This window comes from Labrus mixtus, chromosome 1, assembly GCF_963584025.1.
Source record: "Labrus mixtus chromosome 1, fLabMix1.1, whole genome shotgun sequence".
NCBI classification, from domain to species: domain Eukaryota; kingdom Metazoa; phylum Chordata; class Actinopteri; order Labriformes; family Labridae; genus Labrus; species Labrus mixtus.
Genome location: NC_083612.1, coordinates 13,504,685 through 13,527,789, shown reverse-complemented (window position 1 = coordinate 13,527,789; position 23,105 = coordinate 13,504,685). Strand labels below are relative to the sequence as shown.

General features: G+C 41.9%; 1 protein-coding gene across 2 annotated transcripts; it reads right to left on the bottom strand.

Moving 5' to 3' along the window:
• Positions 1-1,923: 1,923 nt before the first annotated feature.
• On the bottom strand, positions 1,924-22,713 carry LOC132959412 (mothers against decapentaplegic homolog 6-like). Of its 2 annotated transcripts, XM_061032433.1 has the most exons (4): positions 21,270-22,712; positions 19,300-19,353; positions 18,800-18,877; positions 1,924-2,915 (listed from the first exon to the last, which is right to left on the bottom strand). In XM_061032433.1, the coding sequence occupies exons 1-4, from the start codon at positions 22,009-22,011 to the stop codon at positions 2,269-2,271; spliced, it is 1,521 nt and encodes a 506-aa protein (XP_060888416.1). In that variant the 5' UTR covers positions 22,012-22,712; the 3' UTR covers positions 1,924-2,268. The 2 variants fall into 2 exon arrangements, with proteins under 2 accessions (XP_060888416.1, XP_060888495.1); XM_061032512.1 differs by lacking the exon at positions 19,300-19,353 and having other exon boundaries at positions 21,270-22,713.
• Between the last annotated feature and the right edge of the window lie 392 nt (positions 22,714-23,105).

Sequence of the window (23,105 nt, the reverse complement as noted above, 5' to 3'; positions counted from 1 at the left end):
CTGTTTGTTGTTATGTACACAATGAAAGTTTAGACCTTAGTTTATGTACTTCCAGTGCACAAATGTGACTGTTTTTTGCAACCACAATATAAAATAATCCAACAATTGATCTTTTTTAGGTTTAGACTGCCGCGTACTGTGACACTGGAGACATTTTTGAACACACTAGTGCTTCATTTTCCTTCAGCAGTGCTGCAACTTTGTAATCAGGCCCCCTTTACTTTTACAGCTAAAGTTAATTACAGGTTTCAGCAAGCAGCCTGCAGAGGTTCAGGGTCAAAACAAAAATGCCTGACTGCCTGTGCTGAGCCAGTTCTGCTGCTGCTGCTTTGTCTTTCAAACACACGTCTGAAGAAATGTTTTCTAACTGCTTACTTCGCTGTTTTTGTCTCATTGTGTTTACTCTTCAACCTATTGCCCAAATATGAGTTTCCATAAATAATTGTGCTGTTGAAAGAGTCCAACAGGATGCCATTACGCTGTAAACGCAGAACTTTCTCCTTCCAGAGCCGGTTTGGGCCTGAGTACCCTGCTGTGGCTTGTTGTGTAATCTCTCAGTTATGCACTTTATTTTCTTACCACTGGCACTGTGACGCCTTTCGCTGTTTTCCATCGCCACTGGTCCCTTTTTAATAAGGCCAAACAGATAGTTAAAACTTCACTATGATTTATAAAGTTGGAGCATATTTATAAAAAAAATGAGTAGTAATGAAACTTTGCTTATAGACACACACACACACACAAACTAGAAAACAGTTGGAGATGAAAGTTCCTTTTTGACCTGTTGGGAAAGCTTATAATTTCCTCTCATTGTCTCCCTCAGAAGAACAGAGCTTTCTGCGAATGTGATCACATGGCCTTGCACTGACTAACACTAGATGAACACGATCTGACTGTTTTGTTTGAAATATGCATTCATTAACTATAATCGTTGTGAGACACAACAAGCTTTGCATAAACTTTAAGAACTGAAAATGCACTCGATCACTTTTATGTGGCCTTTACTCCCCACATAGATCAAGACAAAGCCATTTAATGACCAATTAAATTATTTATTCTCAAAGACAGAGATGTAGATCAGTTTGTTGCACCGAGTAAGTCTTTTTAAAGGAGTGTTACTGTAAAGAAGATAATTAAATTCTTATTCAGTTGCCCTATTATCTCCTCCTTTCTTTGGGTTTCAGACGTATCTGCAGTGGAATTCAAAAGTTGTAGAAAAGATGTCAAATCCAAAATCTGATGTTGCATTTTTTTTCAAAGCTAAAGGTCAGCTTCAGACTAGCGACGTTTAACTTGGTTAACTTTGCTCACAAGGTGAAAGAAATGATCACAGTGACTAACCGAACTAAAAACGTAGTCAGCTGACACCAGGAGAAAGATCAAGGAGGCGATCCACATCAAAAAGGAGAGGCCATGCTTGATGATCTTGTCTCTATATTCCAGCACCTGTTATGACTTGAGCTGAGTTTCACACACCATTAGCAGAGAGACCCTGAGATGCAGTTAAAAACTCCTGAGAGCATCAAAAGTCAGACATTTGACCTTCGATTATTTTGTCACACAGCCAAAATTTTAACTGACAAGAACTAATTTCAATGAGTTTCAACGGATTTGAGTGGAAATGTTGTTTTAAACTGCTTCTAAATCTGAACCCCCGAGCAACTAACATGAGCAAGAATACATGTACCACTAAAAAAGTAAACTTTTGAAACACACAATAGTTTAGCCTTTGGCAAAATATTATCAAATTTGCAAAATAATTTTAAATGATCTCGTGTCCATGAAATCTGAAGCCACAGCCAGAAATGGGTAAGCCTATCATTAAACTGAGATCAGGGTCAAACAGCTAGCTTGGATCTGTCTCAAGAGTTAAAACAAATACTATTATAACTTCAGGAAGCACTGGAGACCACCACAGGAACCTTCATTTAATACAAATACTTTATTGACAATGTGTGTATGGCATACTCTTTGATGAATCGCAAAATCATGAGAATGTAAACCGGGTTACGTCTTGTGTTTACAGTTTGTGTTTGTAAAATGACACAGAGAAACTGTAATGCATATACAGAATGAAAAGTGCATACTCTTGTTCCTTTTTTTATTTCGTCCATATACACATTACACTATACATAAATAATTGCATTGTAAAAATGACTCAAGTATTTACATGTATAATATATTTTATATAATATATAAATCTTATATTAAATCTAGGTAGATTACAATAAGGATACTGGGTAAGGAGTCTGTGAGTGTGGCTGTGTGCTATCTGTGGTTGTTGAGCAGCACCTCCAGCCAGCACGGACAGGAGGTGATGAACTGTCTGGAGTAGCATGGGCCCCATCCTTTAGCAAAACTGATGCGAACACTGTGGGGGTCCCAGGGCCCCTCCTGGCTCTCAGGCTTTACGCCGTGCGAGGCCATCCAGCTGGAGCGCTCATAGTCAAACACCTTGAGGGAAAAGCCCGGCATCACCCTCCTCACGCTCAGCCCTCGAGCGCTGGGTGGATCCAGAGTGGGCGAGTGGACGAACACGGGGTGCAGGCTGCGATTGTACAGCCACGCTCCATCCGGCTCCTGGCTCAGCACGATGCCGTGGCCGATTTTACTGCGTATCTGTTGTACACTGCTGCTGCTGTTGCTGTTATTCCCTCCACTTCCATGGCTTGGATGTCCATAAAGACTCGATGTGCCGTGGCTGCCAGGGTCGTCACGGCGACTGTGGTAAGCGTTGGCGTGGAGCTGGCCCAGGCAGAGGCCTGTGCCCTGAGGTAGGTCATAGAAGATGTTGAGCGAGGGCTCGTAGGCGGGATAAAGGCGGCCCACGCGTGTGCGCTGCTCCCAGTAGGCAACGCTGCACCAGTGAGAGCGATGTCCGCCGGAGGTGGAGGAGCCGAGGGAGGTACCAGTGTCTGAGGAGAAGGAGAGAGGTGGAGGTATTAGTGTTTGCTTTGGTAAGTGCACTAATTTTTTACGACAGTAATTCCCCTTGAAAGGAGGAGAATGATGTTGTGTTAAGGGGGGAGGAGGAAGGGAGGATGGGAGAGGAAGTCTTTATGAGAGCGGGAGCCAAATGTTTGGATGCTCATTCTTTCTCTGTTTGCACAAGAGGTGTAAAGTCCACCCATAGAGAGAATTTTGTGGAATCCAAAAACAATACAGGGACCTGAAATACTGATAACTCCATAACGGTGCTGTTTTTTATATAGAAGCTAATGTGCTGTCATGTAATGGAGAGACATGTGCCACGATTGATTGTATGATCAGAAGGCTCCTTTACTAATCATTACCATACAATGCATTTAAAAAAAGAAAATTACATTACACTGTAAGTTACTGCTTCAATGCACATTCAAACCAAAGATTATTTTATGCAACAAATAATGTTACTGTACAAGGTGATTGCTGAACACATGGACACGACTGCACCAGAGAAAGAAAGGATGACAGATGAGCATAATAGTAAATGAAACACACACACACACACACACACACACACACACACACACACACACACACACACACACACACACACACACACACACACACACACACACACACAGTGTTAGTGGAGATATCTAAGCACAGCACAAAGCTGCAAAAGGCTACAGTTTAAGATGTAAAAAAAAAAAAAAAAACTACCAATGATCCAAATTCTTGTTTATATTATTTAGGAGATGCAAACTGAATCTACACCATAATAAACCATATCAGTAGTGATTTTGCATGTCTGTAGTAAATAATGAAGGAACATTTGGAAAAGGCATCTGCATGTATTTGCTGCTTGGTGATTGCTCTACTGTATTGGTAAATTCTAAGCGTGGTCCAAAGGTACTGTATTGGATTCTCTCTCTCTCTCTCTCTCCAGTTGTTCCAAATGTGTCTCACAAAGCACGTCTTCTGTTTTTATTCTGCAAAACTTTGAAACTCACTCCCTCACAAGATAAAACTCCTCTTAAAAGGAATTGAAAAACATTTTATAAACTGGCTTGTCATGGAGTTTCAGAAAGCCTTAGTCAAAGTTTGTATCATTGTTTTCAACAGACTCATCTCTGGTATTTTACTTTTTACAGATTTGTTGTTTATTCTTAAATGTTATTATTTTTTTAATGTTGCAATCTTTTTAAGTCTTTGTTTCTATGTGAATCACTTTGGGCTGCATGTTTGGATGAAAGGTGCTTAATAAACAAAGTCGAGTTGAGTTGATCGCGACCCTTTTGGCTGGATGGAAGCGTCTGCATTCGCCATGTTTCTTCTCATTGCCCATTTCCCCCCTTAACTTGTCACTCATGAGAATATTTTGAGAAGTGGCCTAAAGCCGCCAACACTAAACAGGCCACTTCCTCCTCTGACATCCCTCATCATCTCCCTCCACAACACCCCTTCAGGTCCGGAGGTAAAGAGGAGGTAGAGAGCAGCAGAGAGGGGGAGTCAGGAGGGGGTGAGGAGGGAGAGGAAAGCATTCAGCTCTCTGTCAACCTAGCGCAAGCCCATGAACCCTTGACCCCTCAGCCCTCATGCTATCAGCTCACATTAACTCCCACACAGAGTGATGCCATTATTTTGCTCCAGAGACTCTATTGACACAGAGGATTTAAAGACCCATGTGCCTGTGGCCCCATTCCTTTCATTTTCCAGCGCGCAGCACCCCCTCTTCATCCGACAGGGGCAGGGATGGCCACAGTCCTGCTCCCATTAACAAGCTGCTTTTGGGTGAAACCAGCTCCAAGATTAGGCTAGGTGTGTTATGTTTGCACAGCGGCCATTTTTGTTTCAGGGAGTTGGGGTAGGGGCGGAGGTGGGAGGAGATTTGTGCGAGTGATTGTACATGAATACAAGCACATACACACAAGATGATGAGATAGGGCCTCACACAAGTGCATGTACACACACAAATTGGGCTTTCTGATCCAAACAGTATGACTATAACACACTCGCACAAACACACACAAAATTGCACTTCTCATCTGAGGCCCACGTGTGTCATTAGTGAATTCCAGGCTGGCAACTCCTGCGGTCTGGAGTTTTTACAGCTCTCCAATAAGAGAGCAGGCTGCTCAGCTAGCAGGATCTCTCTCTCTCTCTTTTTCTCTCACTCTATCTCTTTCTGACTCCCTCACACTCACATAAACAGAATCACACACACACACACACACACACACACACACACCGAACACTTTTTACAAGCCCTGTTCTTCCCTGTAATAAGGCAACACAAACATGTCTGGGGAAACACAGGCAGGCTTTATGAGCTCATGATCAAATTAATTCCCAAGACATAAAACAAACTGGGACTTTTTAGGGGTTTTTAGACAGAGTACACTTTACATTTTTATCACATAATGAGTGATGCTGCACAGAGTATGAACTTTGTGTTTACAAGACATATATGCTGTGTTATGCAAACAGAGAGTTACACAGAGAAAGAACATCTAGAGAAACTTTAGATCAAGAATAAGATGTGTTTCTGTTCGCGCACAAAAACTTTGTGAAGAAACACCCAGAAAGTCTGAGACCTTCTCAAACTCAAACATCTTTTGCACTGCACTCTACTCTATTTCTACGTCTCTGAACTTCCCCCCACGTGCTGCAAAAATTATCTAGCATTGCCAAAAATTCTAATCATTTTAGTTATTACTTTTACTTTAAAAAGTCACTATATTCACTGTAAACTCTTGACTTTATTCCTACAGATTTAAGTAACTTATCATTTCTTAGTTGATGTATAGCATCAGTTAAATTATATTTAATGGGTTTTAAGCATCCGTGTTAACTTGCTTTATTTCTACTTTCTACACGGGGCTGCAAACAGTAAAATCTTAGCGAGTATATTTGTCTAACTTCTAGTCAAAAATGTCTCACTTTCACCTGACCCGTCCAGGTAAACATCATATTTCAAGATATTACAAGCAACAAATTGGGCCTGAATATCTTGAACATAACAGCTTCAGGCCTGATTTTAAATGTCCTATAAAAAGATGTTTAACTGGACTTGTCAGGTTTTAACAAGAAATTGGACAAAAACATCAGACATTTCTAAATGTGAACACATTCCTGATATGCCATGACGATAAAGAAATAGTCAATCATGATTTCCAGCAGTGTTTGACAGTGCGAGTGGTACAGCACGCCATGTGTAATGTTTCTGGCACAGTCTTCAGTGTCATCACGCTCAGTCTGGCTAGCATCCAGCTGAAGGTATCATGAGCTCGTGTGAGAATGACGAGGGAGAACCGGGAGGGAGGGAGAGAGGGAGGAAGGAGCTGGTGGGCGCCCGACTTCTTCAATGGAATTTGTAAAGACGGGTTCAGACTGGAGGTTATCAGCGTGTTTATGTTCAAGCGGAGGAAGTCGGAAAAAAAACGTGTGTGTGTGCGCTCGCCTGCATCTGTACGTGAGGGCTGGCAGCAATTACAGCGTCCTGCGAGCTATTAAGCAAACCACCATTTAACAGCTCTGTTTACCAATTAGATAAGTAGCCTTTGTTGTTTCATTTCAAAATCACTGTCCTTTAGTGCCAATCTCTTCGAAACGACCCCTTCACTTCACTGCTGTTTTTATTCAAGGTCTGAGCAAAGGTGGGAAGGCAAGTAAAGTATAAAACAAAAAAAGCTGCTGAAAAACAATCAGAATCGTCTTTACCTTTAATGTATGGAAACTTTCTGTATTTAGGTCAACACAAAACAGTGGCAATCAAAGTTAAGAGGTCAGACGGTCCGTTTCCTGGCCGCTCCCAACAGACCGACAAACCTGGACTTCAAACAATAACAACTCTACTCATCTTTCCTTTCTTTTTTTCTTCTCATCTTATTTCACAACTTTTCACAACTTCTTTTGAACTATGAAAGACACATTTGGACATTTGAGGAAACATCCTTACCGGCTTTTTTTCTTAGAGCTGGACTGTTAGCATAGCTTAGCTTAAAGACTGGTAAAAGGGGGGAAAAGCACACCTGGCTCTGTCTAAACAAATAGACTACATCAAATTTGGACACAGTCTCAGTGATGTCACCCATTGGTTACTGAAGCGCACTTTTGACGCCCAAGAACGGCGGTCGCCGTGTTGAAAATGCCGTCCTAACCTTTCAGTCAACCTTTAACAACAAGTAAAGAGGTTAAGTTGAGGCGAGCCTGCTGCGACAAGACTACAGAATGTAACTAACACATACCTTTCAGAAATCTACTTTTTACAGTTTTTCTCATATTAAACACACAAGGCAGAGTATGCTTCTAGTCGTGATGCTACACTGGGTTAACTAGTTGCTGGTTTAAGCTTCACAAGCAACAGAAAAACATAAAGTGTCATTTATCTTCTCATTTACTTTTCGGCTAAAAACCTAAATATGGGTGGGTCAAAAAAGGCAACGTTTGACTCTTAATTACATGCTTTCCTGCTGACCAGCTTCCTCCTGCTAACCTGCACAGAGAGGAAGAAAGTTGGGGCAAAAAAAGGGAAGTAAAGGAGTAAAAAAAAAAGGGGAGACTGGGTGAAAGAGGGAGCGGGAAAATAAGAGGGAGAGAACCTGCCAAGCATAACCAGCATCCACGGAAAAAATGAAGAGAAAAAGAGACTGTGAGAAAGAGAGAGGAGGGAGGGAGACCCTCGTCTTTCATCCAGTGCCAAGGATTAGATTCCCCACCAGTTATTAGACTCTTCCACTGTGCTGAAAGAAGAGGGTGGGTTGGGGAGAGCGAGAAGAGGGGGAGGGAGTATAGGGGGGGGGGGACAGAGGGACGACAGGGTGAGGATAGAATTCAGTTACTGACCATTGTTGAGATGCTTTGTTTTGATTTCTCAAATTTCAACCAAACGTTTTAAAAAGTAGAAATAAAATAAAATAAAAAGGGGAATACAGAAAACATCCCTCGCTAGCTGCAAATGGTATGCTCCGTGTTGTTTGAGACAACTATCATTACAGGGCAACTTCAATCCAGCAAGCCACATTTAAGCTGGCGTCTCGACTATCTCTGCCATCAGAGAGCTGCGTTATCACCAGACATGGGCTTTAAAGACCAACACAACGGGGCTCTTGCTCACAAACACACACATTCCTGCACACACACACACACTTTCCTTCTCCATTTTTTTCCATTGTAAAGTAGACCTTGTGATGTAGCCTGCTGCAGAGTGCAACAACAAATCTTTCTCTGCAATTGCCTACCACAAATCCATTATTTCATACAAATCCACATTCCTGAGACTTTCAGGCCAATCGAGCCACAGGAAAGTTACTGTGTGTCCCGGTAAAATTCCTGGGAGGACGTGCTCGGTGGAAGGCAGTTCAGAAAGCTCCTCCAAGAGGAAGAGCGAAAGTAACCAGCTTCCTGCGTTTCTGCTGCTACTTCAAAGTGCCAGACGACGTCAGGCCAAGAATGTCTCAGGTTTGCATACATCATTGTTACATCCTGGACAAACTCTGCTGTCATGTCTTGAAACATCCATCAGCATACCGAGTTCATGTTGTCATTGTGGAGAAAAACCCCTTCAGGTTCATCATAACTGTGAAGAAATGTAATGTTAGCAAAGTTCAGTTACGCTTGAACGTTACAATGAAGGCTGTTGTTCTTAGTTTACTGAATGGTTACATTTTGACTAATTGAGAATTAGTTTCAGATGATATAAAGTGCATGTACTAAATTGATTATGTAGGTGTTTTGACATCTTGTCTGCTGCACAGTATTTTTTCTCCTCATTTGTTCTGTATTTATATATTGCGGACATATAATAAAAGAAAAATCATTCCACACAGAAGAAAGAAAAGAAGTAAAAAGGTGCTTACATTCAAATGAAAGGTGTTTCTGTCCATATTTAACCGTACATCAATTAAAAATGCTACTATGAATCATATTTTGTATGATTAAGACAAGCTCATTCAAATATCTAAAAACATGCTCTTCAATAAAACGGTAGTGCTATTGTGCAAAGTCTGATTTCAATAAACTCTGATTGATAATAATGTACTTAATACTGAACAAGTTTTTTTTTTTTTGCAGATTGTGAACATTTATAAGTCAACCGTGTCTAGTTGGAAGGACAAAGCGCATTGACATCACTGGTGTTTTGTTGGTGTTCAGGTTTTGGTTCCCAACTCCATGAAACCTTGGAAACAAGCTTGTAATGGAACATTGTGAATTTTGTAGTGAGTAAAGAAATTCAAGGTTAACTGGAGGTAAATGATAGAATAAAAAAACGTAGCTCTGTCTAATGTTAAAAATGTGCCTGTTGCAGAGTAAATTTGCTGTAGAACAACACTTTGTCTGTAGGCTGCTTTAGCTTGATGAGCAGCAAAATGGTACTGAGACGATTCAGTATCCGGGCCTGCTTCTTTGCTTTTTTGAGATTGACATAAACAATTAAGCTAAATAAATCTGAGTAAAAGGGACAGACTGATTTTGTTAAATTTTTAGGGCTCTCAATCTTTGAGTTCCAGTGCCTTTTCTGCATCTGTTTTAGTTCTTCTTCAACAACAGAGCAGAGGGAGGGTGGGACTGAAGCCTGAATTATACGTCTACTGTACATTAAGGTGTCAAAGCAGCTACAGCATGAGGTGATTTATTGTTCGGCAAGTAGGCTTTGTGTCTTTACTGTTGTTGAACCTGTGTTGAAGCAGATTGTTTGATCATTTGCCGTGCATTCCTGCAATACTTAATCATGTTCATTTGTGAAAGAGAGGAGAAAACAATCACACCAAAGTCCAAGTTTGCGCTGGAAATACCTTTTCTAGATAAGGATGAGCTAATCGGCTGAGTGTTTTTGATAATTATATTGTCCTCACTATCAACAATCACAATTCACTGTCAATATTGTGTGGTTACATTTCTCAAGAGGTGCAGAAATGATCTGTTTGTAGCCCCAGAGAGACATCAATCAACTGCACTGCTTCAGGGATAAAGGTGGGACATTGTAGCTGCAGGAGTAACTGGCTTTTAGTTTTGCACACTTTAAATGAAGTTTTGATTTAAATGTTAATAGAGAGACACAAGCAGACACAGAGGAGCAGGGCTCTGCAGTTGACAGGCCTCCCCTCCCAACACATTCCTGGACAGGCCCTCTTCCTCGACACTTCCTCCCCCCCGCTCAGCCAGTTACAGGGGTCAAGTTGACAAGTCTCTCATTGAGTCCTCACGTGGTCCCACTATATGGCCTTCACTCCTCACAACATAATTACACACTCAGCGGTGGAATAGATCCAATTGTTCCGCTATGAATTATGAAATTCCTTTTCCAAACTTAATTTGGGAGAATTATCTGAATGTGAAACTGCACTAATACAATGCACAATCACCAAACATAACTCACAATGACACAAAGAATTTGAGACATGCAATCATTTAGTGGCTCCATGTTAGATATGCACGTGATAAGAAGTGCAAACACATCTGCACATTTTCTCATGTGTAAAATATATGTGAGATGACAAAATTAAGGTGATGATAAAAGTCCAATATGTACATTCTTTGGGTTACTCTGTTGTTTTAGTCTCAGGCAGCTCAGAAGGTAAACCTCTTTCTCTGAGCTTCTATTTATCTTTCTATGTTTAGCAAGTGGCTAACGTAAATTAGTCATTGCCTGCAGTAAGTGTAAACAAGCTTTTTGTGCAGGTTGGAACAGGTTAGAAATAACAGCATTAGAGAGGTGAAATGATCACACGAAGTAAAATCCCAAGCAATTAAACTTGAGCCTGAGATGCTGCAGAGAGAGCTGAGGGGAACCCCAGAGTCTGATGATCCGCTGGTCACTACAAGCAACCCCTTCCACATGACACATATTGATAAGTGCAGCTTCACCCATGCAATTCTGCATTTGTCTTTAAGACCAAGTGAATGCAGGTCAGTTCATAGTCATGGAGAACTAAGCCTATGTGTTTGGCTATGCTAGCATGGGACTTGACATAACATTTCTGTCTTAAACACATTTCTATTTAGAGGGAAATATTAACTCTTCAAGAGATTTAAAAATATGATAACTCAACTGAGAGGTATCAAACATGTCTATAATCCAAGATGCATTCATGAGTTGGCAGCTTTGAGATTGCTTACTGAAAGTTGAAAGAACAAAAGAGCATGTTAAGCGCATTAAAAACATGGCAGTAAATCCCTCCTCAGAGTCCAATAGTAAGAATTCGCTTCACAAAATTGTTCTCTCTCATCAAAACAGGCAGCTACATCACTTAAACTACTCCTAAAAAATGTTTAATCTTTCATTCTTAACTCAGTGTTGCATTCAGAGCTCGCAGCACAGGCGACAGTTTCCTACATCTCACAGAGTCAGAGTCTGTCGACATCTGCAAAGAATCTTTAGGTTCAGCAGCATGGCAGGATTCCATTAAAAGCCAAATTGCGGGTTGGCAAAAACTCTGAGGGAACAACGGAAAGCCAAAGCCAGTCCTGTAATTTAAACCTTATTTTAAATTGTGATGGCCTGACTACATGGACTGAAAAGAGAGGGGGCGAGAGTAAGAGAGAAGAGACAGAAAAAATGTGTGTACAACAAACAGTAGAGGCTACAAGGGGAGAAGTTAGGTTAACACTGAGACACAGAACAATTAAGACTACAAGAAGGGAAGGAAAAGACGAGAGGATGACAGAAGAGCGCGCAAAGTTCAGGAAAGCATAACTATGTTTTGCAGAATACAAGCGAATGTCTCCATGATGATTGCTGCTGAGTTGTAAAACTTCCTGAATCCATGAAGATCCCTCAGAGGTCGAAGGCTCTCCATTCAATGTCACTTCTTATTAAATGTCTGATACTGTAAATCTCTGGATAATACTGAAGCATACTAAGGGTAATCTCTGACATATAAAGTGTTGTATCTACCAAGATGAAATGTATGCAGAAACTTAAAACACTGAATATATAAAACATTAAAAAAACGCAACCTACACAAATATCTATTTTTTCTTTAAATATATTTTGGTCCATCATCTGTTCTGCGCAACTTTAAGTTCTTCCAGCACAAGAAATTAGGGGGGTTTTTATTGGAGAGTTAGGACAGTGGATAGAGTCAGAAATCCGGGAGAGAGAGAGAGTGGAGAAAGAAGCATGCGGGAAAGAAGCAACAGGTCGGATTCGAACCCGGGCTGCCTGCTTGGAGGACTATAGCCTCCATACATGGGGCGTGCGCACTAACCACTGCTCAACCAGCGCCCAAGAATTCACATTTTGACGGATTGGGAGGCGGCTTCAAGCTACAATTACAAGCTTTGGACAAGCTTTCTGTGTATCCATGTAACAACATTGATAACGAGCATTTTAGTCTCATCAGTCACGTCTTATCAGCTCACTTTACAGCTGTTTGTTTTTCATGTTAGGATTTATTACAAGAGGATGACTCCACAGCAAAATATTTATTCTCATTCTTTCTTGATTTGTTGATGACGCTGTGTTTTTTTTGTGACCAGAAATATAACCGTCGTATTCCAACAACACAACCTTCATAAGGGTTCACCAAAATATGTATCCCAGAAATGCAGAAGGTCCTCACATACTTGAGATGAACACGATGCATTTCTTATAGACACACTGATTGAAAAGATAGAAACATTTCTCATCTCAGCTGCACCAAAGAAAATGACTCTTAAAACATCCAACCTCTTCTTTTATTTGTTAATGACGTGATTGATTTCCGGTAAATAGATGAATGTTTATGACACAAAGAGTTTAATTTGTTTGTGAATTATGAAAATCAGGATTCTAATCTTGCTCTGTTATCTCTTTTGGTTTTAGCGAATACATCTTGTGTCTGAGAATTTCTGATTTATACAACAGAATCATTGTCCTGATTATGCTTTAGAGACAAACATTATATCTCTCTATTATATAGCGAGGGTCAACATCTTTTGGGACTGAAGGGCGTGCTAACTGGATTGAATCACCACCTGAGTCACAGCTAAGTGTCGATGATGGACATTGAAATGTTTGAAAAGGTTGTTGTTTTGGTTAAATACAGATTCCTTTCTCAGACTTCTCTGTATTTGTTTTTTTTGTTCTGAATTTATCCAAAAATAATTGTCTTGAATCTTTACCAAGTTTTTCCTTTAAAGTGAACACCTAAAAGTTTAATAATGTGGTAGTCACTATCAGAATATATAGTATCGCTATAGCCAGTCTTTCTCTGTAATACAAACTAGTATTATTAGTTTAGTGACTGGTAAGATACAACAAGTGAGTGGGTTTTCTTATTATGTTGATCGAAAAAGCAGCTTAGGAGGATCTACTTTTCTTTTGAAACACATTTGTTGTTGTATCTCAGCTGGAATAAAAAATACTTTCTTGGAGAGATAGCTTCAAAAACAGTGTTCACATTCTGACTTTTAGCCCCAAAAAAAATAAATAATCCAAACCAGCTAACAGACTTCATGAATAAGTGACCACACTGGCAATTAAAGAGTTTATGGTGAGTTTTGTTATGCATCTCATGCCGCATTCCCTCCTAGAAGTGAAAAAGAGCCATGATGGAAAATATGTAAGGAAATGGCAAATGGTTAATGGGCCAGCACTTGATGTTGAATTCCATAGTCTAATGTGTCTCAGTCAGGCATAAGAGCAAGTGTTGTACGCGTGCCAGCAAACAGGCTGAAAGTTCAGGTCACTGAAAGGACCCTGCCAGACTAAGACGGATAGATTCTCCCCGAACGCAGCAAAGTGCGGCTGTTTACTTTCTGTCTTGAATGATTTTCACATCTCAGGACTTTGACAGTATTTAAATGTTGGGTTCTTTCTAAAATATTAATGCTTAAGTCAAATCCTTACTAGAGACATGGTAGAGCAGGTATTTTCCAAAACCTTGGCCAGTTGTGTGAACCAGGACTGACCAGGAAAGCTTCACGCTCCCAGAACTAAACTCACTAAAACAGCACGCTGCTCTCAAACTCTTAAAACTGTCGACCACTCTGCCAAGAATGTCGGCTCCGCTACGTGTTTCTTAAGTATTAACGGCGATATGTTCAAACATGTATCAGATGTCACTCTCCAGAGTCAGACCCCCTTATCCCCCCCTCCCACCTCTTTCACTCCGAGACCCCTCTCCCCTTCACCTACCCAATTTCCCAACATTCCTGGGCTGTGCCCCATCAGTCAAAGGGCCGATTCATGGGGTTAATGCTGCAGCGAGTGCAGACAGGGCTTTGAGACAGGATGTTTGGCTGATACCTCGCTCTGCTTAAGCAAACAAGCCACCAAAATATGATTACTGAGGGCAGAGAGGGAGCAGTCTTCTTGTCTTACTTCAATGCGTCCAAGCCACGCTAATGTCCATTAAGTGTCATTGCTTTACTTGTTTCCACATGCTTGGAAGCCCCAGACTAATGACAACAAGGTGGACAAATGTTTGACGAGCACCATGATGCCTGACTGCAAAATCAATGATGCTGTACGACTTTTCAATTCAGTGAACGAAAAAACCCAAAGCTAAAGGTATTCTTTAGCCACGCGAGCTAAACCAGGAGGTTTGAATGATCATTGCACACCAGAAACAAAAGTGAAGCAAAAACAAAATCACATTTTATGTAAATATCAAAAATGAAGAAAATGAAGCGTTAAGGGTGAATGTCCAAAATGCTATGTGATTAAAGTTTTTTTTTTTTTTTTAAATCAAACTTTACTGTAGGTTTATAACAGTCTCACACTGACTGCAAATATGAGCAGAAATGTTTCTTTTGCTTTAATTACAATAGGGAGTAGGCAGGGCATTTAGCATTTATTATCCAGAACAGTGGATAGAGTAGGAAGTGGAGAGAGAGAGAGAGAGAGTGGGGAATGACATGCGGGACAGGAGCTACAGATCGGACTTGAACCTGGCGCACCCGCCTGGAGGACCACAGCCTCCGAACAAGGCGCGCAACCCAACCGACAGGCCTTCAGCGCCCCTAATGGGCAATTTATTTCTGACATGTTATACCTTCAGGCGAAAAAAAGCAGAGAGTGTAAACAATAAGGTTCGGTGTACACATAATTCAACATTTGAAGCTGCTTCATTGTACGTAGAGCACTGCTGGAGAAAAGCATGTCAGGTTGTACACTTTACAAAGTAAAGGTCAGAATTCCCCTTCAATGATCATCCTAAATATGTTTTTCCCCCAGTAAAAAAAATCCCCCTCTCCAAAACAATTAAAGCGGTTTCCCATTAAATATGTTTTTTTTCTCTGACCCTCCTCTTAAGCTGATACAGGATTTCAGGGCGGACAGCAAGATGAACTACTGCAAGCTTGTTTCGAGGAGCTAAGCTTGTGTTTAGGTTTGGACTCTTCCAGTATTATTTGAACCAGATTATCCACAAAGATCTCTTTCTCTCCACAACAGAGGTACTTGATAACCTAATTCTTTAAAAATGCTGAATGAAGCAGTTTTTCGTTAAACATCAGTATTCTCCAATGGCCTTCTGAGAAGCTTCAAGGCTGGGAGCTGAGCTGCCATTCACTTTCAATCATTAGCAAACTAATACCCTTTACCCAGCTGTGTCAGAACTTCAATAGTAGTCGGCTAGTAGCTTTGAATGCTTTAATGAATGATTGACAGTCGGCACTAAAGTGGAAAAAACAGAAACAGAAAGTGTTTCTTAAAGGTGAAATAATTAATAATGGCGGGATGGCTGATGCAGGAGTTTGGTGTGGCCATAAATGAAAAAACAGGAGTATGGGCTAAGTTTTGTATGTACTATGTATTTTATAAGTATATATGCAGCTGACATCTCATTTCAGTTATGCATCAATTATAAGGTAAAAGAAAATAACAGAACTTTTCTTTCCTTAGAACAAATCGCGTTATTGGTGAACTGTGTGTGTGTGTGTGTGTGTGTGTGTGTGTGTGTGTGTGAGTGTGTGTGTGTGTGTGTGTGTGTGAGTGTGTGTGTTTTTGTCCTGATAGAACCCCTATGTGAGTGCTCTGAGACGATCTTATCACCGAGTCAGACAGAAATTCCTCCCTCTCTGCCTCCCTGTCACACACACAGGAACAAACGCACACAGACACACACACACACACACACACACACACAACACAACACACACACACACACCAACTGACAATAAGCAGCTGAATGACACGTTTTGTTGGAGTCACCGAGGGACGGACCGAATAGATTTTAGTCTCCTAAACTTCCAGTAGACATTTCCCTTTTCAAAGCGAGACTGTAAGCTGCGGTTTAAAGGGAACGTTAACTGATCGAATGATAAAAGAGGCCAGGGCAAAGGTATGTATGGACCACACCCTGCTGCAGCCCTTTTTTCCTCCCCTTAAAGCTAGAATACATAGCTGGTTTAAAAGGAATAAAAAAAGATGCTGAAGTGGCGGGGAACATGTTCAATGCTTATATTTGTTCCAAAGAAAACATCACAGGCTTTAGATGATCTGCCAAAGGATCACCTGCACAAAAAAGGGGCTCATTTACACTCTTTAAAGAGCTAACAAACATCAAGGGCTTTTATAAGCTGCAAACAATTCTTTGATACACGCTCCATGTTCAGCTTATTTCCTGTTATCAAAGCTGTTGTAGCTCAAAAAGGAGAGCTGTATAACCTGTAAAAATGTACCACAAAAGCTACATGCAGATTTTTTTTTTCACACAGCTTCTGTTTTGCCAAGTCTCTGTGCTGCTCGTGCTCCTGGCTTGAGCTCCACTTCTCGGCTCCAGCATTCTGGTGTTGGGGGCAGGGGATCAGAGACCACACACGCGCACACACAAACACAAGCTGCTTACAGACTTCGGGTCCGCAACATCACCATTACGACGTTCCGCCATCATTACACTCTTGTACAGTGCATCGGTTAAAGGAGTAGTTTTGGTGTCCAAGTGTGTGAATTCACATTGCATTACGATATTGCGGAATGCCAAGAGGGGGCAGGAGAGGCACGGCGTGTGATCAGACAGCGGGAGCTTCAAATACACATGCGCACACACAGCGGTGTTGTAGCATCGCCAGCTCCGATGCTACATATTGCCAGCTAGTTCCCCCCACCACGCCTCCGTCAGTATTGCAGATCAGGGGTGGAACGACTTTGCCCCACCATTCCACAACTGTGCGGTACATTTTGCACGCGAGGCGTAGCAGGGACGTAAATGGCAGTTCGTAAGTGCCAACACTCTCAACACAACACATCAAGTAAGAAAACGATCTGTTTCCACTTATTTCTCGTTATACTCAGAATCACATCAGAGTCTCAAAATCACAAGCTACTACTCTTGATCGACTTGTGGCCTTGATTGGGCAGACTTTGGATGAATTTTGGACTGAGTAAAAAAATACTCAGACCTTGTTTACACGTGCAAGGAATGCAAGGAAAGAAATACTGTGAACTTTTGTTTTATAAATAAAAGCAGATTATTTTTCTCAAGCGCTTAGATGACACATAAATCCAACTGATATGTTATATCATCAGGGGAGTTCACATTTACTTCTAAAAAAACATGTTTTTTTAAAATAAATTTATTGAACTATAGTAATTTACGGGTGTTGTGAAAAAAAAAAAGGAAAATAACTTGAAATTCCAATTTTATCCCTTTTTATCCCTGATACTGTTCAGAAGGGTTTGAAAAGGCATTTAAAAAGACAAAAAGGCAATAAAAATGCCCAGAACATAAAATCTATCTATCATAAAAGTATATCCATTTTTAAATAATCAACCCTGATCAAAATAAACTCAAGGTGTTGGGGAGTGTGTTGGGAGGGCTTGAGACCTCTGTACTGTTAAAATGTCAGCTACAGCCCTGCACCTCAGCATGGAAAACATAAAAAAAACAACTCAAAACTACTTCAAGCATCAACTTTTATAAAAAAAAAACTTCCAGTTCATATTTCAACACAATAAAACAAAAAAAGCAGTTTTAACTGGAGTTGTGGCGCCTCTTCAGAAAGATCTGTGACGCTGCATCTACACTACACATACTTTATAGGTGCCCATTCACCTTTCATCACCGTCCACAAGTGAGCCCAGGGAGGCTTGATCGAGTGGGTTTGTGGGTTTCTTCTAACGCTACGAGGACCTCTCCACCCGACCCCAGCACGTAAACAAATAAAGCTCCAGTTTCATCATCTAGAGGGGGCTGTTTCCTGTCCAAACGCAGCCCTAAGCCCCCCTCCTTTCCACATACACACACACACACACACACACACACACACACACACACACAAAACTCTACACCTCCGCCTCATCAGAGCCGCTCGGCTCCCCCGCCCCCAAAATGCCAGCCTCTTTCCACTGCTCAATTGCCGAGAGGAATGGAGGGATTTGAGGGAAGAAAGAGGGAAAGAGGGGGATGGGTGGCTGCAGAGGGGATTGGGAGTATGCACAGGGATCTTATTGCAGCTTCATCCCAGTGAAATATTTTGCTGTGTAGAACGCACAGGGAGAGAGAGACAGTGGAAAGAGAGCGAGAGAGGCTACACTGCTGTGGCATCTAGATGGTGAGAGACCCCAGACCCCCACCAAGCCCTCCATGCCTCTTTGACAAAAGAAGCTTTATGCAGAGGAGTTTTTGGTTGTCTTAACAGCCTTTGAAAATAGGAAGGAAAGCTGAACATAATAACACAAGTAAATGTTGTTTACCCTTTTATGAAAACAATTAGAGAGGATGCACGCTATGTGTGTTTGCATGGCTGTGTGTGTGTGTGTGTGTGTGTGCGCGTGTGTGTGTTTGGTCTCTTAGCGCAAACACACTCATGCAACTCAAAAAACTTTTTCCATTAGTGCTTCCAAACGTATTTGTTCATCTTTCAGGGAAACAAATGCACTTTCAGCATCTGAACTCTGCAGGAACACAGTCTTCATACTCCTGAAGTCATGATAAAAGCAACTCACCTGTGTATTCTCTTGGCGTAATGTGAGGCGGACTGGAGGAGAGGGGGGGCACAGTTTCAGTGTAAGACAGAGACGAGTCTGGGAAAATAAGAAGAAGCAAAAACAAAGTAGAAGAGTGAGTTACAAATCCAATACTAATGCAAAAATAAATAGTTTGATATTAGCACTTCAACAAGTTTAATAGAATCACAAATATTTATTAATTTGGGGTTGTTGGCAGGAAAAGGGAAAGCTGTTTTCCGTTTTAACACAGCCCCCAAAACTGCACAGCAGACTGCCTTTTTGCATGAATTCCTATTCCTATTTGCATTCCTATTATAAGGTCTAGATGCCATGCTCATGAAAACGTAAGATGAGCTCAGGCAAAGCTTGTTGGTTTATTTCAACACCAGCAGCTTTCCAAACATTATCTCTGTTTCCAGTCTCAAAATATAAGGGTGACAACACCCTCTGTGTCATTTACTGGTTTTATGTGTGGAGGCCTTTTCCCCAAAACTCACCCAGTGGCTTGTGTTCTTCTGAACGGGACAGAGAGTACGGGGGAGGAGGCGATTCTGGGAATACAACAAAAATCAAGGTTAAATTAGAGGCTGTACGTTGTTAATCCCAAATTACAAACTGAGCCATAAAACTGCTGCATGAAACAATCAAAAACCGGGTGTCCCTATACAAGCTGTGGGTTTGCATGTGAAATGCTTATTTGCAGATTTAACACCATTTTGTTATCGTGTTGTCATGAACTAAGTGCCAAGCCCTGTCCCAATCTCACATCATCATAAACTGAAACGGAAAATGTTCAGTTGACTTCAGTCTCACCTTAATCAAATAACAAACAACGTCTTCTCTTTTCAGGTAATGATAATCATGGATTGGATTTAATAAAATGCAGTTCTACTGGCTTTAATGAAATAAATAAGTTAAAAACATTTGGACTCTCAGGCAATTCTCCTTCTCGTCTGAAAAGTGACTCTATAGGCAATCATGAAAAATGAAGGTTACAGAACTCCTAACAGCAATCAATCTTTTTATAGCGTCATGCTTGAGTGATTTTGTAAATGAGATATCTTATTTTGAGAAAAAAACAAAACCTTTTGTATATTCATTCAAGCATATCTGTATCTTTGTAAACAGTTGTACAGTTAAATTGAGTATTTTTTTTTTTACAAACTTTTGTTCATAGTTAGGTTTGTACCAAGCTTCAAAAGACAGTCTGTTGGTGAAACGCTTGAAGAATGTGCACCTCATTGCATGAACACATCTATGTTTTTTTTCTGAAGTCCAAAGCTAACCTGCAAGTCATTAATCCCAGACAGTGTATATCCTATTTCAGATGAGACATTGTCATTCACGCAGACTCTGAAAATGACTTCAGTGTAAAAGCAGGCCAGTGAACACAGTAAAACTGCTGCTGCTGGGATAGTCCCTTTCAGTCCACAGTGGACCTGCTTTGTGGCTGCGGCCCCTTTAAGAGCAGAGCCAGTAATTGCCGGAGTCCTCAGTCAGTCAGATACCCAGCGAGTCAGTCTGGCGCCAGCACTATGCAAACTGTATATTATCGGCACTCCTTCGCCTAAATAACAAGAGGAGGACCTCCTTGTCAGAGAAAAAAGAGCCTAAGTGCAACTTGAGAGCGGCCTACAATTGGATGATGTGGGAAGAAGCAAAGTTTTGCGCAAATTTAAGTCAAGTGTGTAATGTGTTTGGAATGTGGAGAGAAATCAAAGTAATGTTTCACCAAAGTCCAAGCTCGGTTTGAAAATATAAAAGTGTAGGAGAGGCAGAGGAAACATGAGAAGAGAGTCCATGTCATGTATTCTCCAGAGGTTTAGGTGTTTAACTTTTTTGCTTTTACATGATTGTATTCAGTTTACAGCAGATGTAAGATGACATTATTTGGGATAACTGACGTAAAAACAAATCATTTATTGGCTGTTTTCTAAGTTAATATGATGTGTGAAACAGCACAAGGGGCCTCTCTTTTCTTCAGCTACAGGCCTCAGGCAAACAATCATCTTGTTTAAAGGACATTCTAATGATTTTAACATGACTTGTTTTGTAAATGGCAGATCATTTAAAGAAGTCTAATTAAGTTCACGTATAGCTTAACTTTTATTTGATTTATAGTCTCTGCAAGGCCCTAACCTGCATGTGCGATCCAATGGGGTTCCTGAGGTAGTCTCAGGGGGTTGTCTGATGAAGGGCGAGGGCCCAAAACGTTACATGTGATTTTTCCCATTAAATTCAATTTCATTGGAGCAGCTTGTGGTGTGCGGACTCAGGACTTTTTCAGTCTCAGGGGCCCCCATTAAGATCGTTTAAGTGATGCGAAGTTTCAGGGAAGACTCGCATTAGTTCATTTGCTTCCACCTCCAGCTGTTACTCTAACATCTGATCAATTAAAGGAACTTTTCTTAAGGGTAAGGGTCTCTTCTATACCCCACCCCCTCCCCAACAATGTCTTGGTCCTCACCTGGCCCACACAGGCGGCTGTAGTGGTAGGGGTTGCAGCAAACCTTTGCGCTGTCCTCTGCTCCAAAGCTCTGGCAGTGGCTGAGTGTTTTGAGCCGTGCTGAGAGCGGCATGTCGCTCCAGCGGTACACCTTACACAGGAGAGACTGTGGAGAGACGTGATGAGCCCCGAGCCGCAGCTCAGAGCTCGGCACCATGACGCACTCGCTGTTTATCCCCCCTCTGGCCTCCACAGCCTTCAGCAGCGCGTCCAGACATCCCTCCTTTAGTCTTTTTAAAAACGCATGAGCAGTGCTCGCCAGTTCTTCCTCCAGTCCCGCTTGCCTCGGTGCGCACTGGCAAGGGCCCCCTCCGTCTTTTCTCGGGGCCCAATAAGGGCTCCGCGGTCTGAGATCCCATTCCCCAAACAAACAACACGTCACCGTCCTACTGTCGCCTTCCTGTCCTCGCCGGGAGCCTCTGTGCTCCGGGACGCACATGGCACCCCGGTCATCGTCAGGCTGCTCCTCTTCTTCCCTCTCCACGCTCTCTATCAGCTCCCCAGCTTCCCACGTCAGTCCCGGAGCGGGGTCAGTCTGTGTCACCGACCGCTGCTCGTGTCTGTGGAGCTTTCCTGAGTGTCTGCCACACGGTCCGGTCCGTCCTCCCTCACCTCTTCTGCCTCCATCCCGCCCGTCGCTCTCGGTGACCAGACGGCTTCTCCAGAGTCGCCGTACAAGACCTGAGCGTCTCGACTTGAACATACGACAACCTAGACAGTTTTGAATGCGTCCTGTCGGTCCCGTCCGGGTCCCGGGTGATGCCACATCGATTTACTCTCTTCCCCGCGCAGGACTAGAGGTCTGTGCACGGTGCGCACAACATGGGCACCGCTTCGTGGATCTCCCGCTGCATTAGAAAGAAACATTCAACCATGCGCTGCGTTAAACATCATTCAAAGTCTGCAGAAGGAGCAGGCTCCGCTCAGTCACCGCTCAGGGACCTGCTGTCGCCAACTCAATTAAGCCACAACTTTTGCAAGACTTGTCGCACAGCCTTCAACTCCCCTACACTCTGGAGATCCCGCACACAATCCACAAACCATAGTTAGACCCTCGGGGAGCAGTTTCAGTTTACATTCACAAAAACCACCATCAGAAACATCAATCCAAAACTTTTTCCACAGTTCCTCCTCCAGCCTTCTGCACCCCTCGATCCGTAAAATCCTCCCTTCACCCCGAAATAAATCCTCATAACACTGGAATTCCGGTGATTTCTGTCGCGGCGCTGGAAGAAATAATCCTGCAGCAGAGTCCCGGGATGAAGCAGAGATGTACTGGGACTTCAGTGCCAAACTCCGGGACGGATTCCGTGCTGTGAAGTTGTTTTAAAGAGAGCTGGAATTACTCCACTCTCCACTCCCCTCAAAGTCCTCTTCTGACACACACACAAACACGTACACACACACAAACTCACACAGCAACACGCACACATGCTCCTGCACACACACAACAGTCAAGCCACACATACTAAAACCAGACTAATTCGCGAAGGCCCTTCAAAATAAAAGTTTTAAAATAAACACGATCTAGGGCCATTTGTCACGAAAGAAAATAAGGAAAGACGTTTAAAGTGGAATTAAATCATAAGGGGATTTTACATTTATCAAAAGTATCTTAATATTTAATATTTGAATATAGATGTTCAAGGCTCGATACAGATAAGGCTGCCAAAAAAAGCAGGGTAGGGTCATCTTTGAAATGGCAACACAATTATTCCACAAATCCATATTTCAGTGTCATTTCTGGGTAATGTTTGAAAAAGGATAGGCCTATATGTATAGCAGGAATATGCTGAA

What these genes read in the sequence shown, in the direction of transcription:
- LOC132959412 (XM_061032433.1), bottom strand. Translation starts at nt 22,011, where the DNA reads ATGTTCAAGTCGAGACGCTCAGGTCTTGTACGGCGACTCTGGAGAAGC. An exon ending in CAGCCGCCTGTGTGGGCCAG is followed by an intron (nt 19,354 to 21,269) that starts GTGAGGACCAAG and finishes TTGTATTCCCAG; the next exon opens with AATCGCCTCCTCCCCCGTAC. An exon ending in TACGCCAAGAGAATACACAG is followed by an intron (nt 2,916 to 18,799) that starts GTGAGTTGCTTT and finishes CCTTCTCCTCAG; the next exon opens with ACACTGGTACCTCCCTCGGC.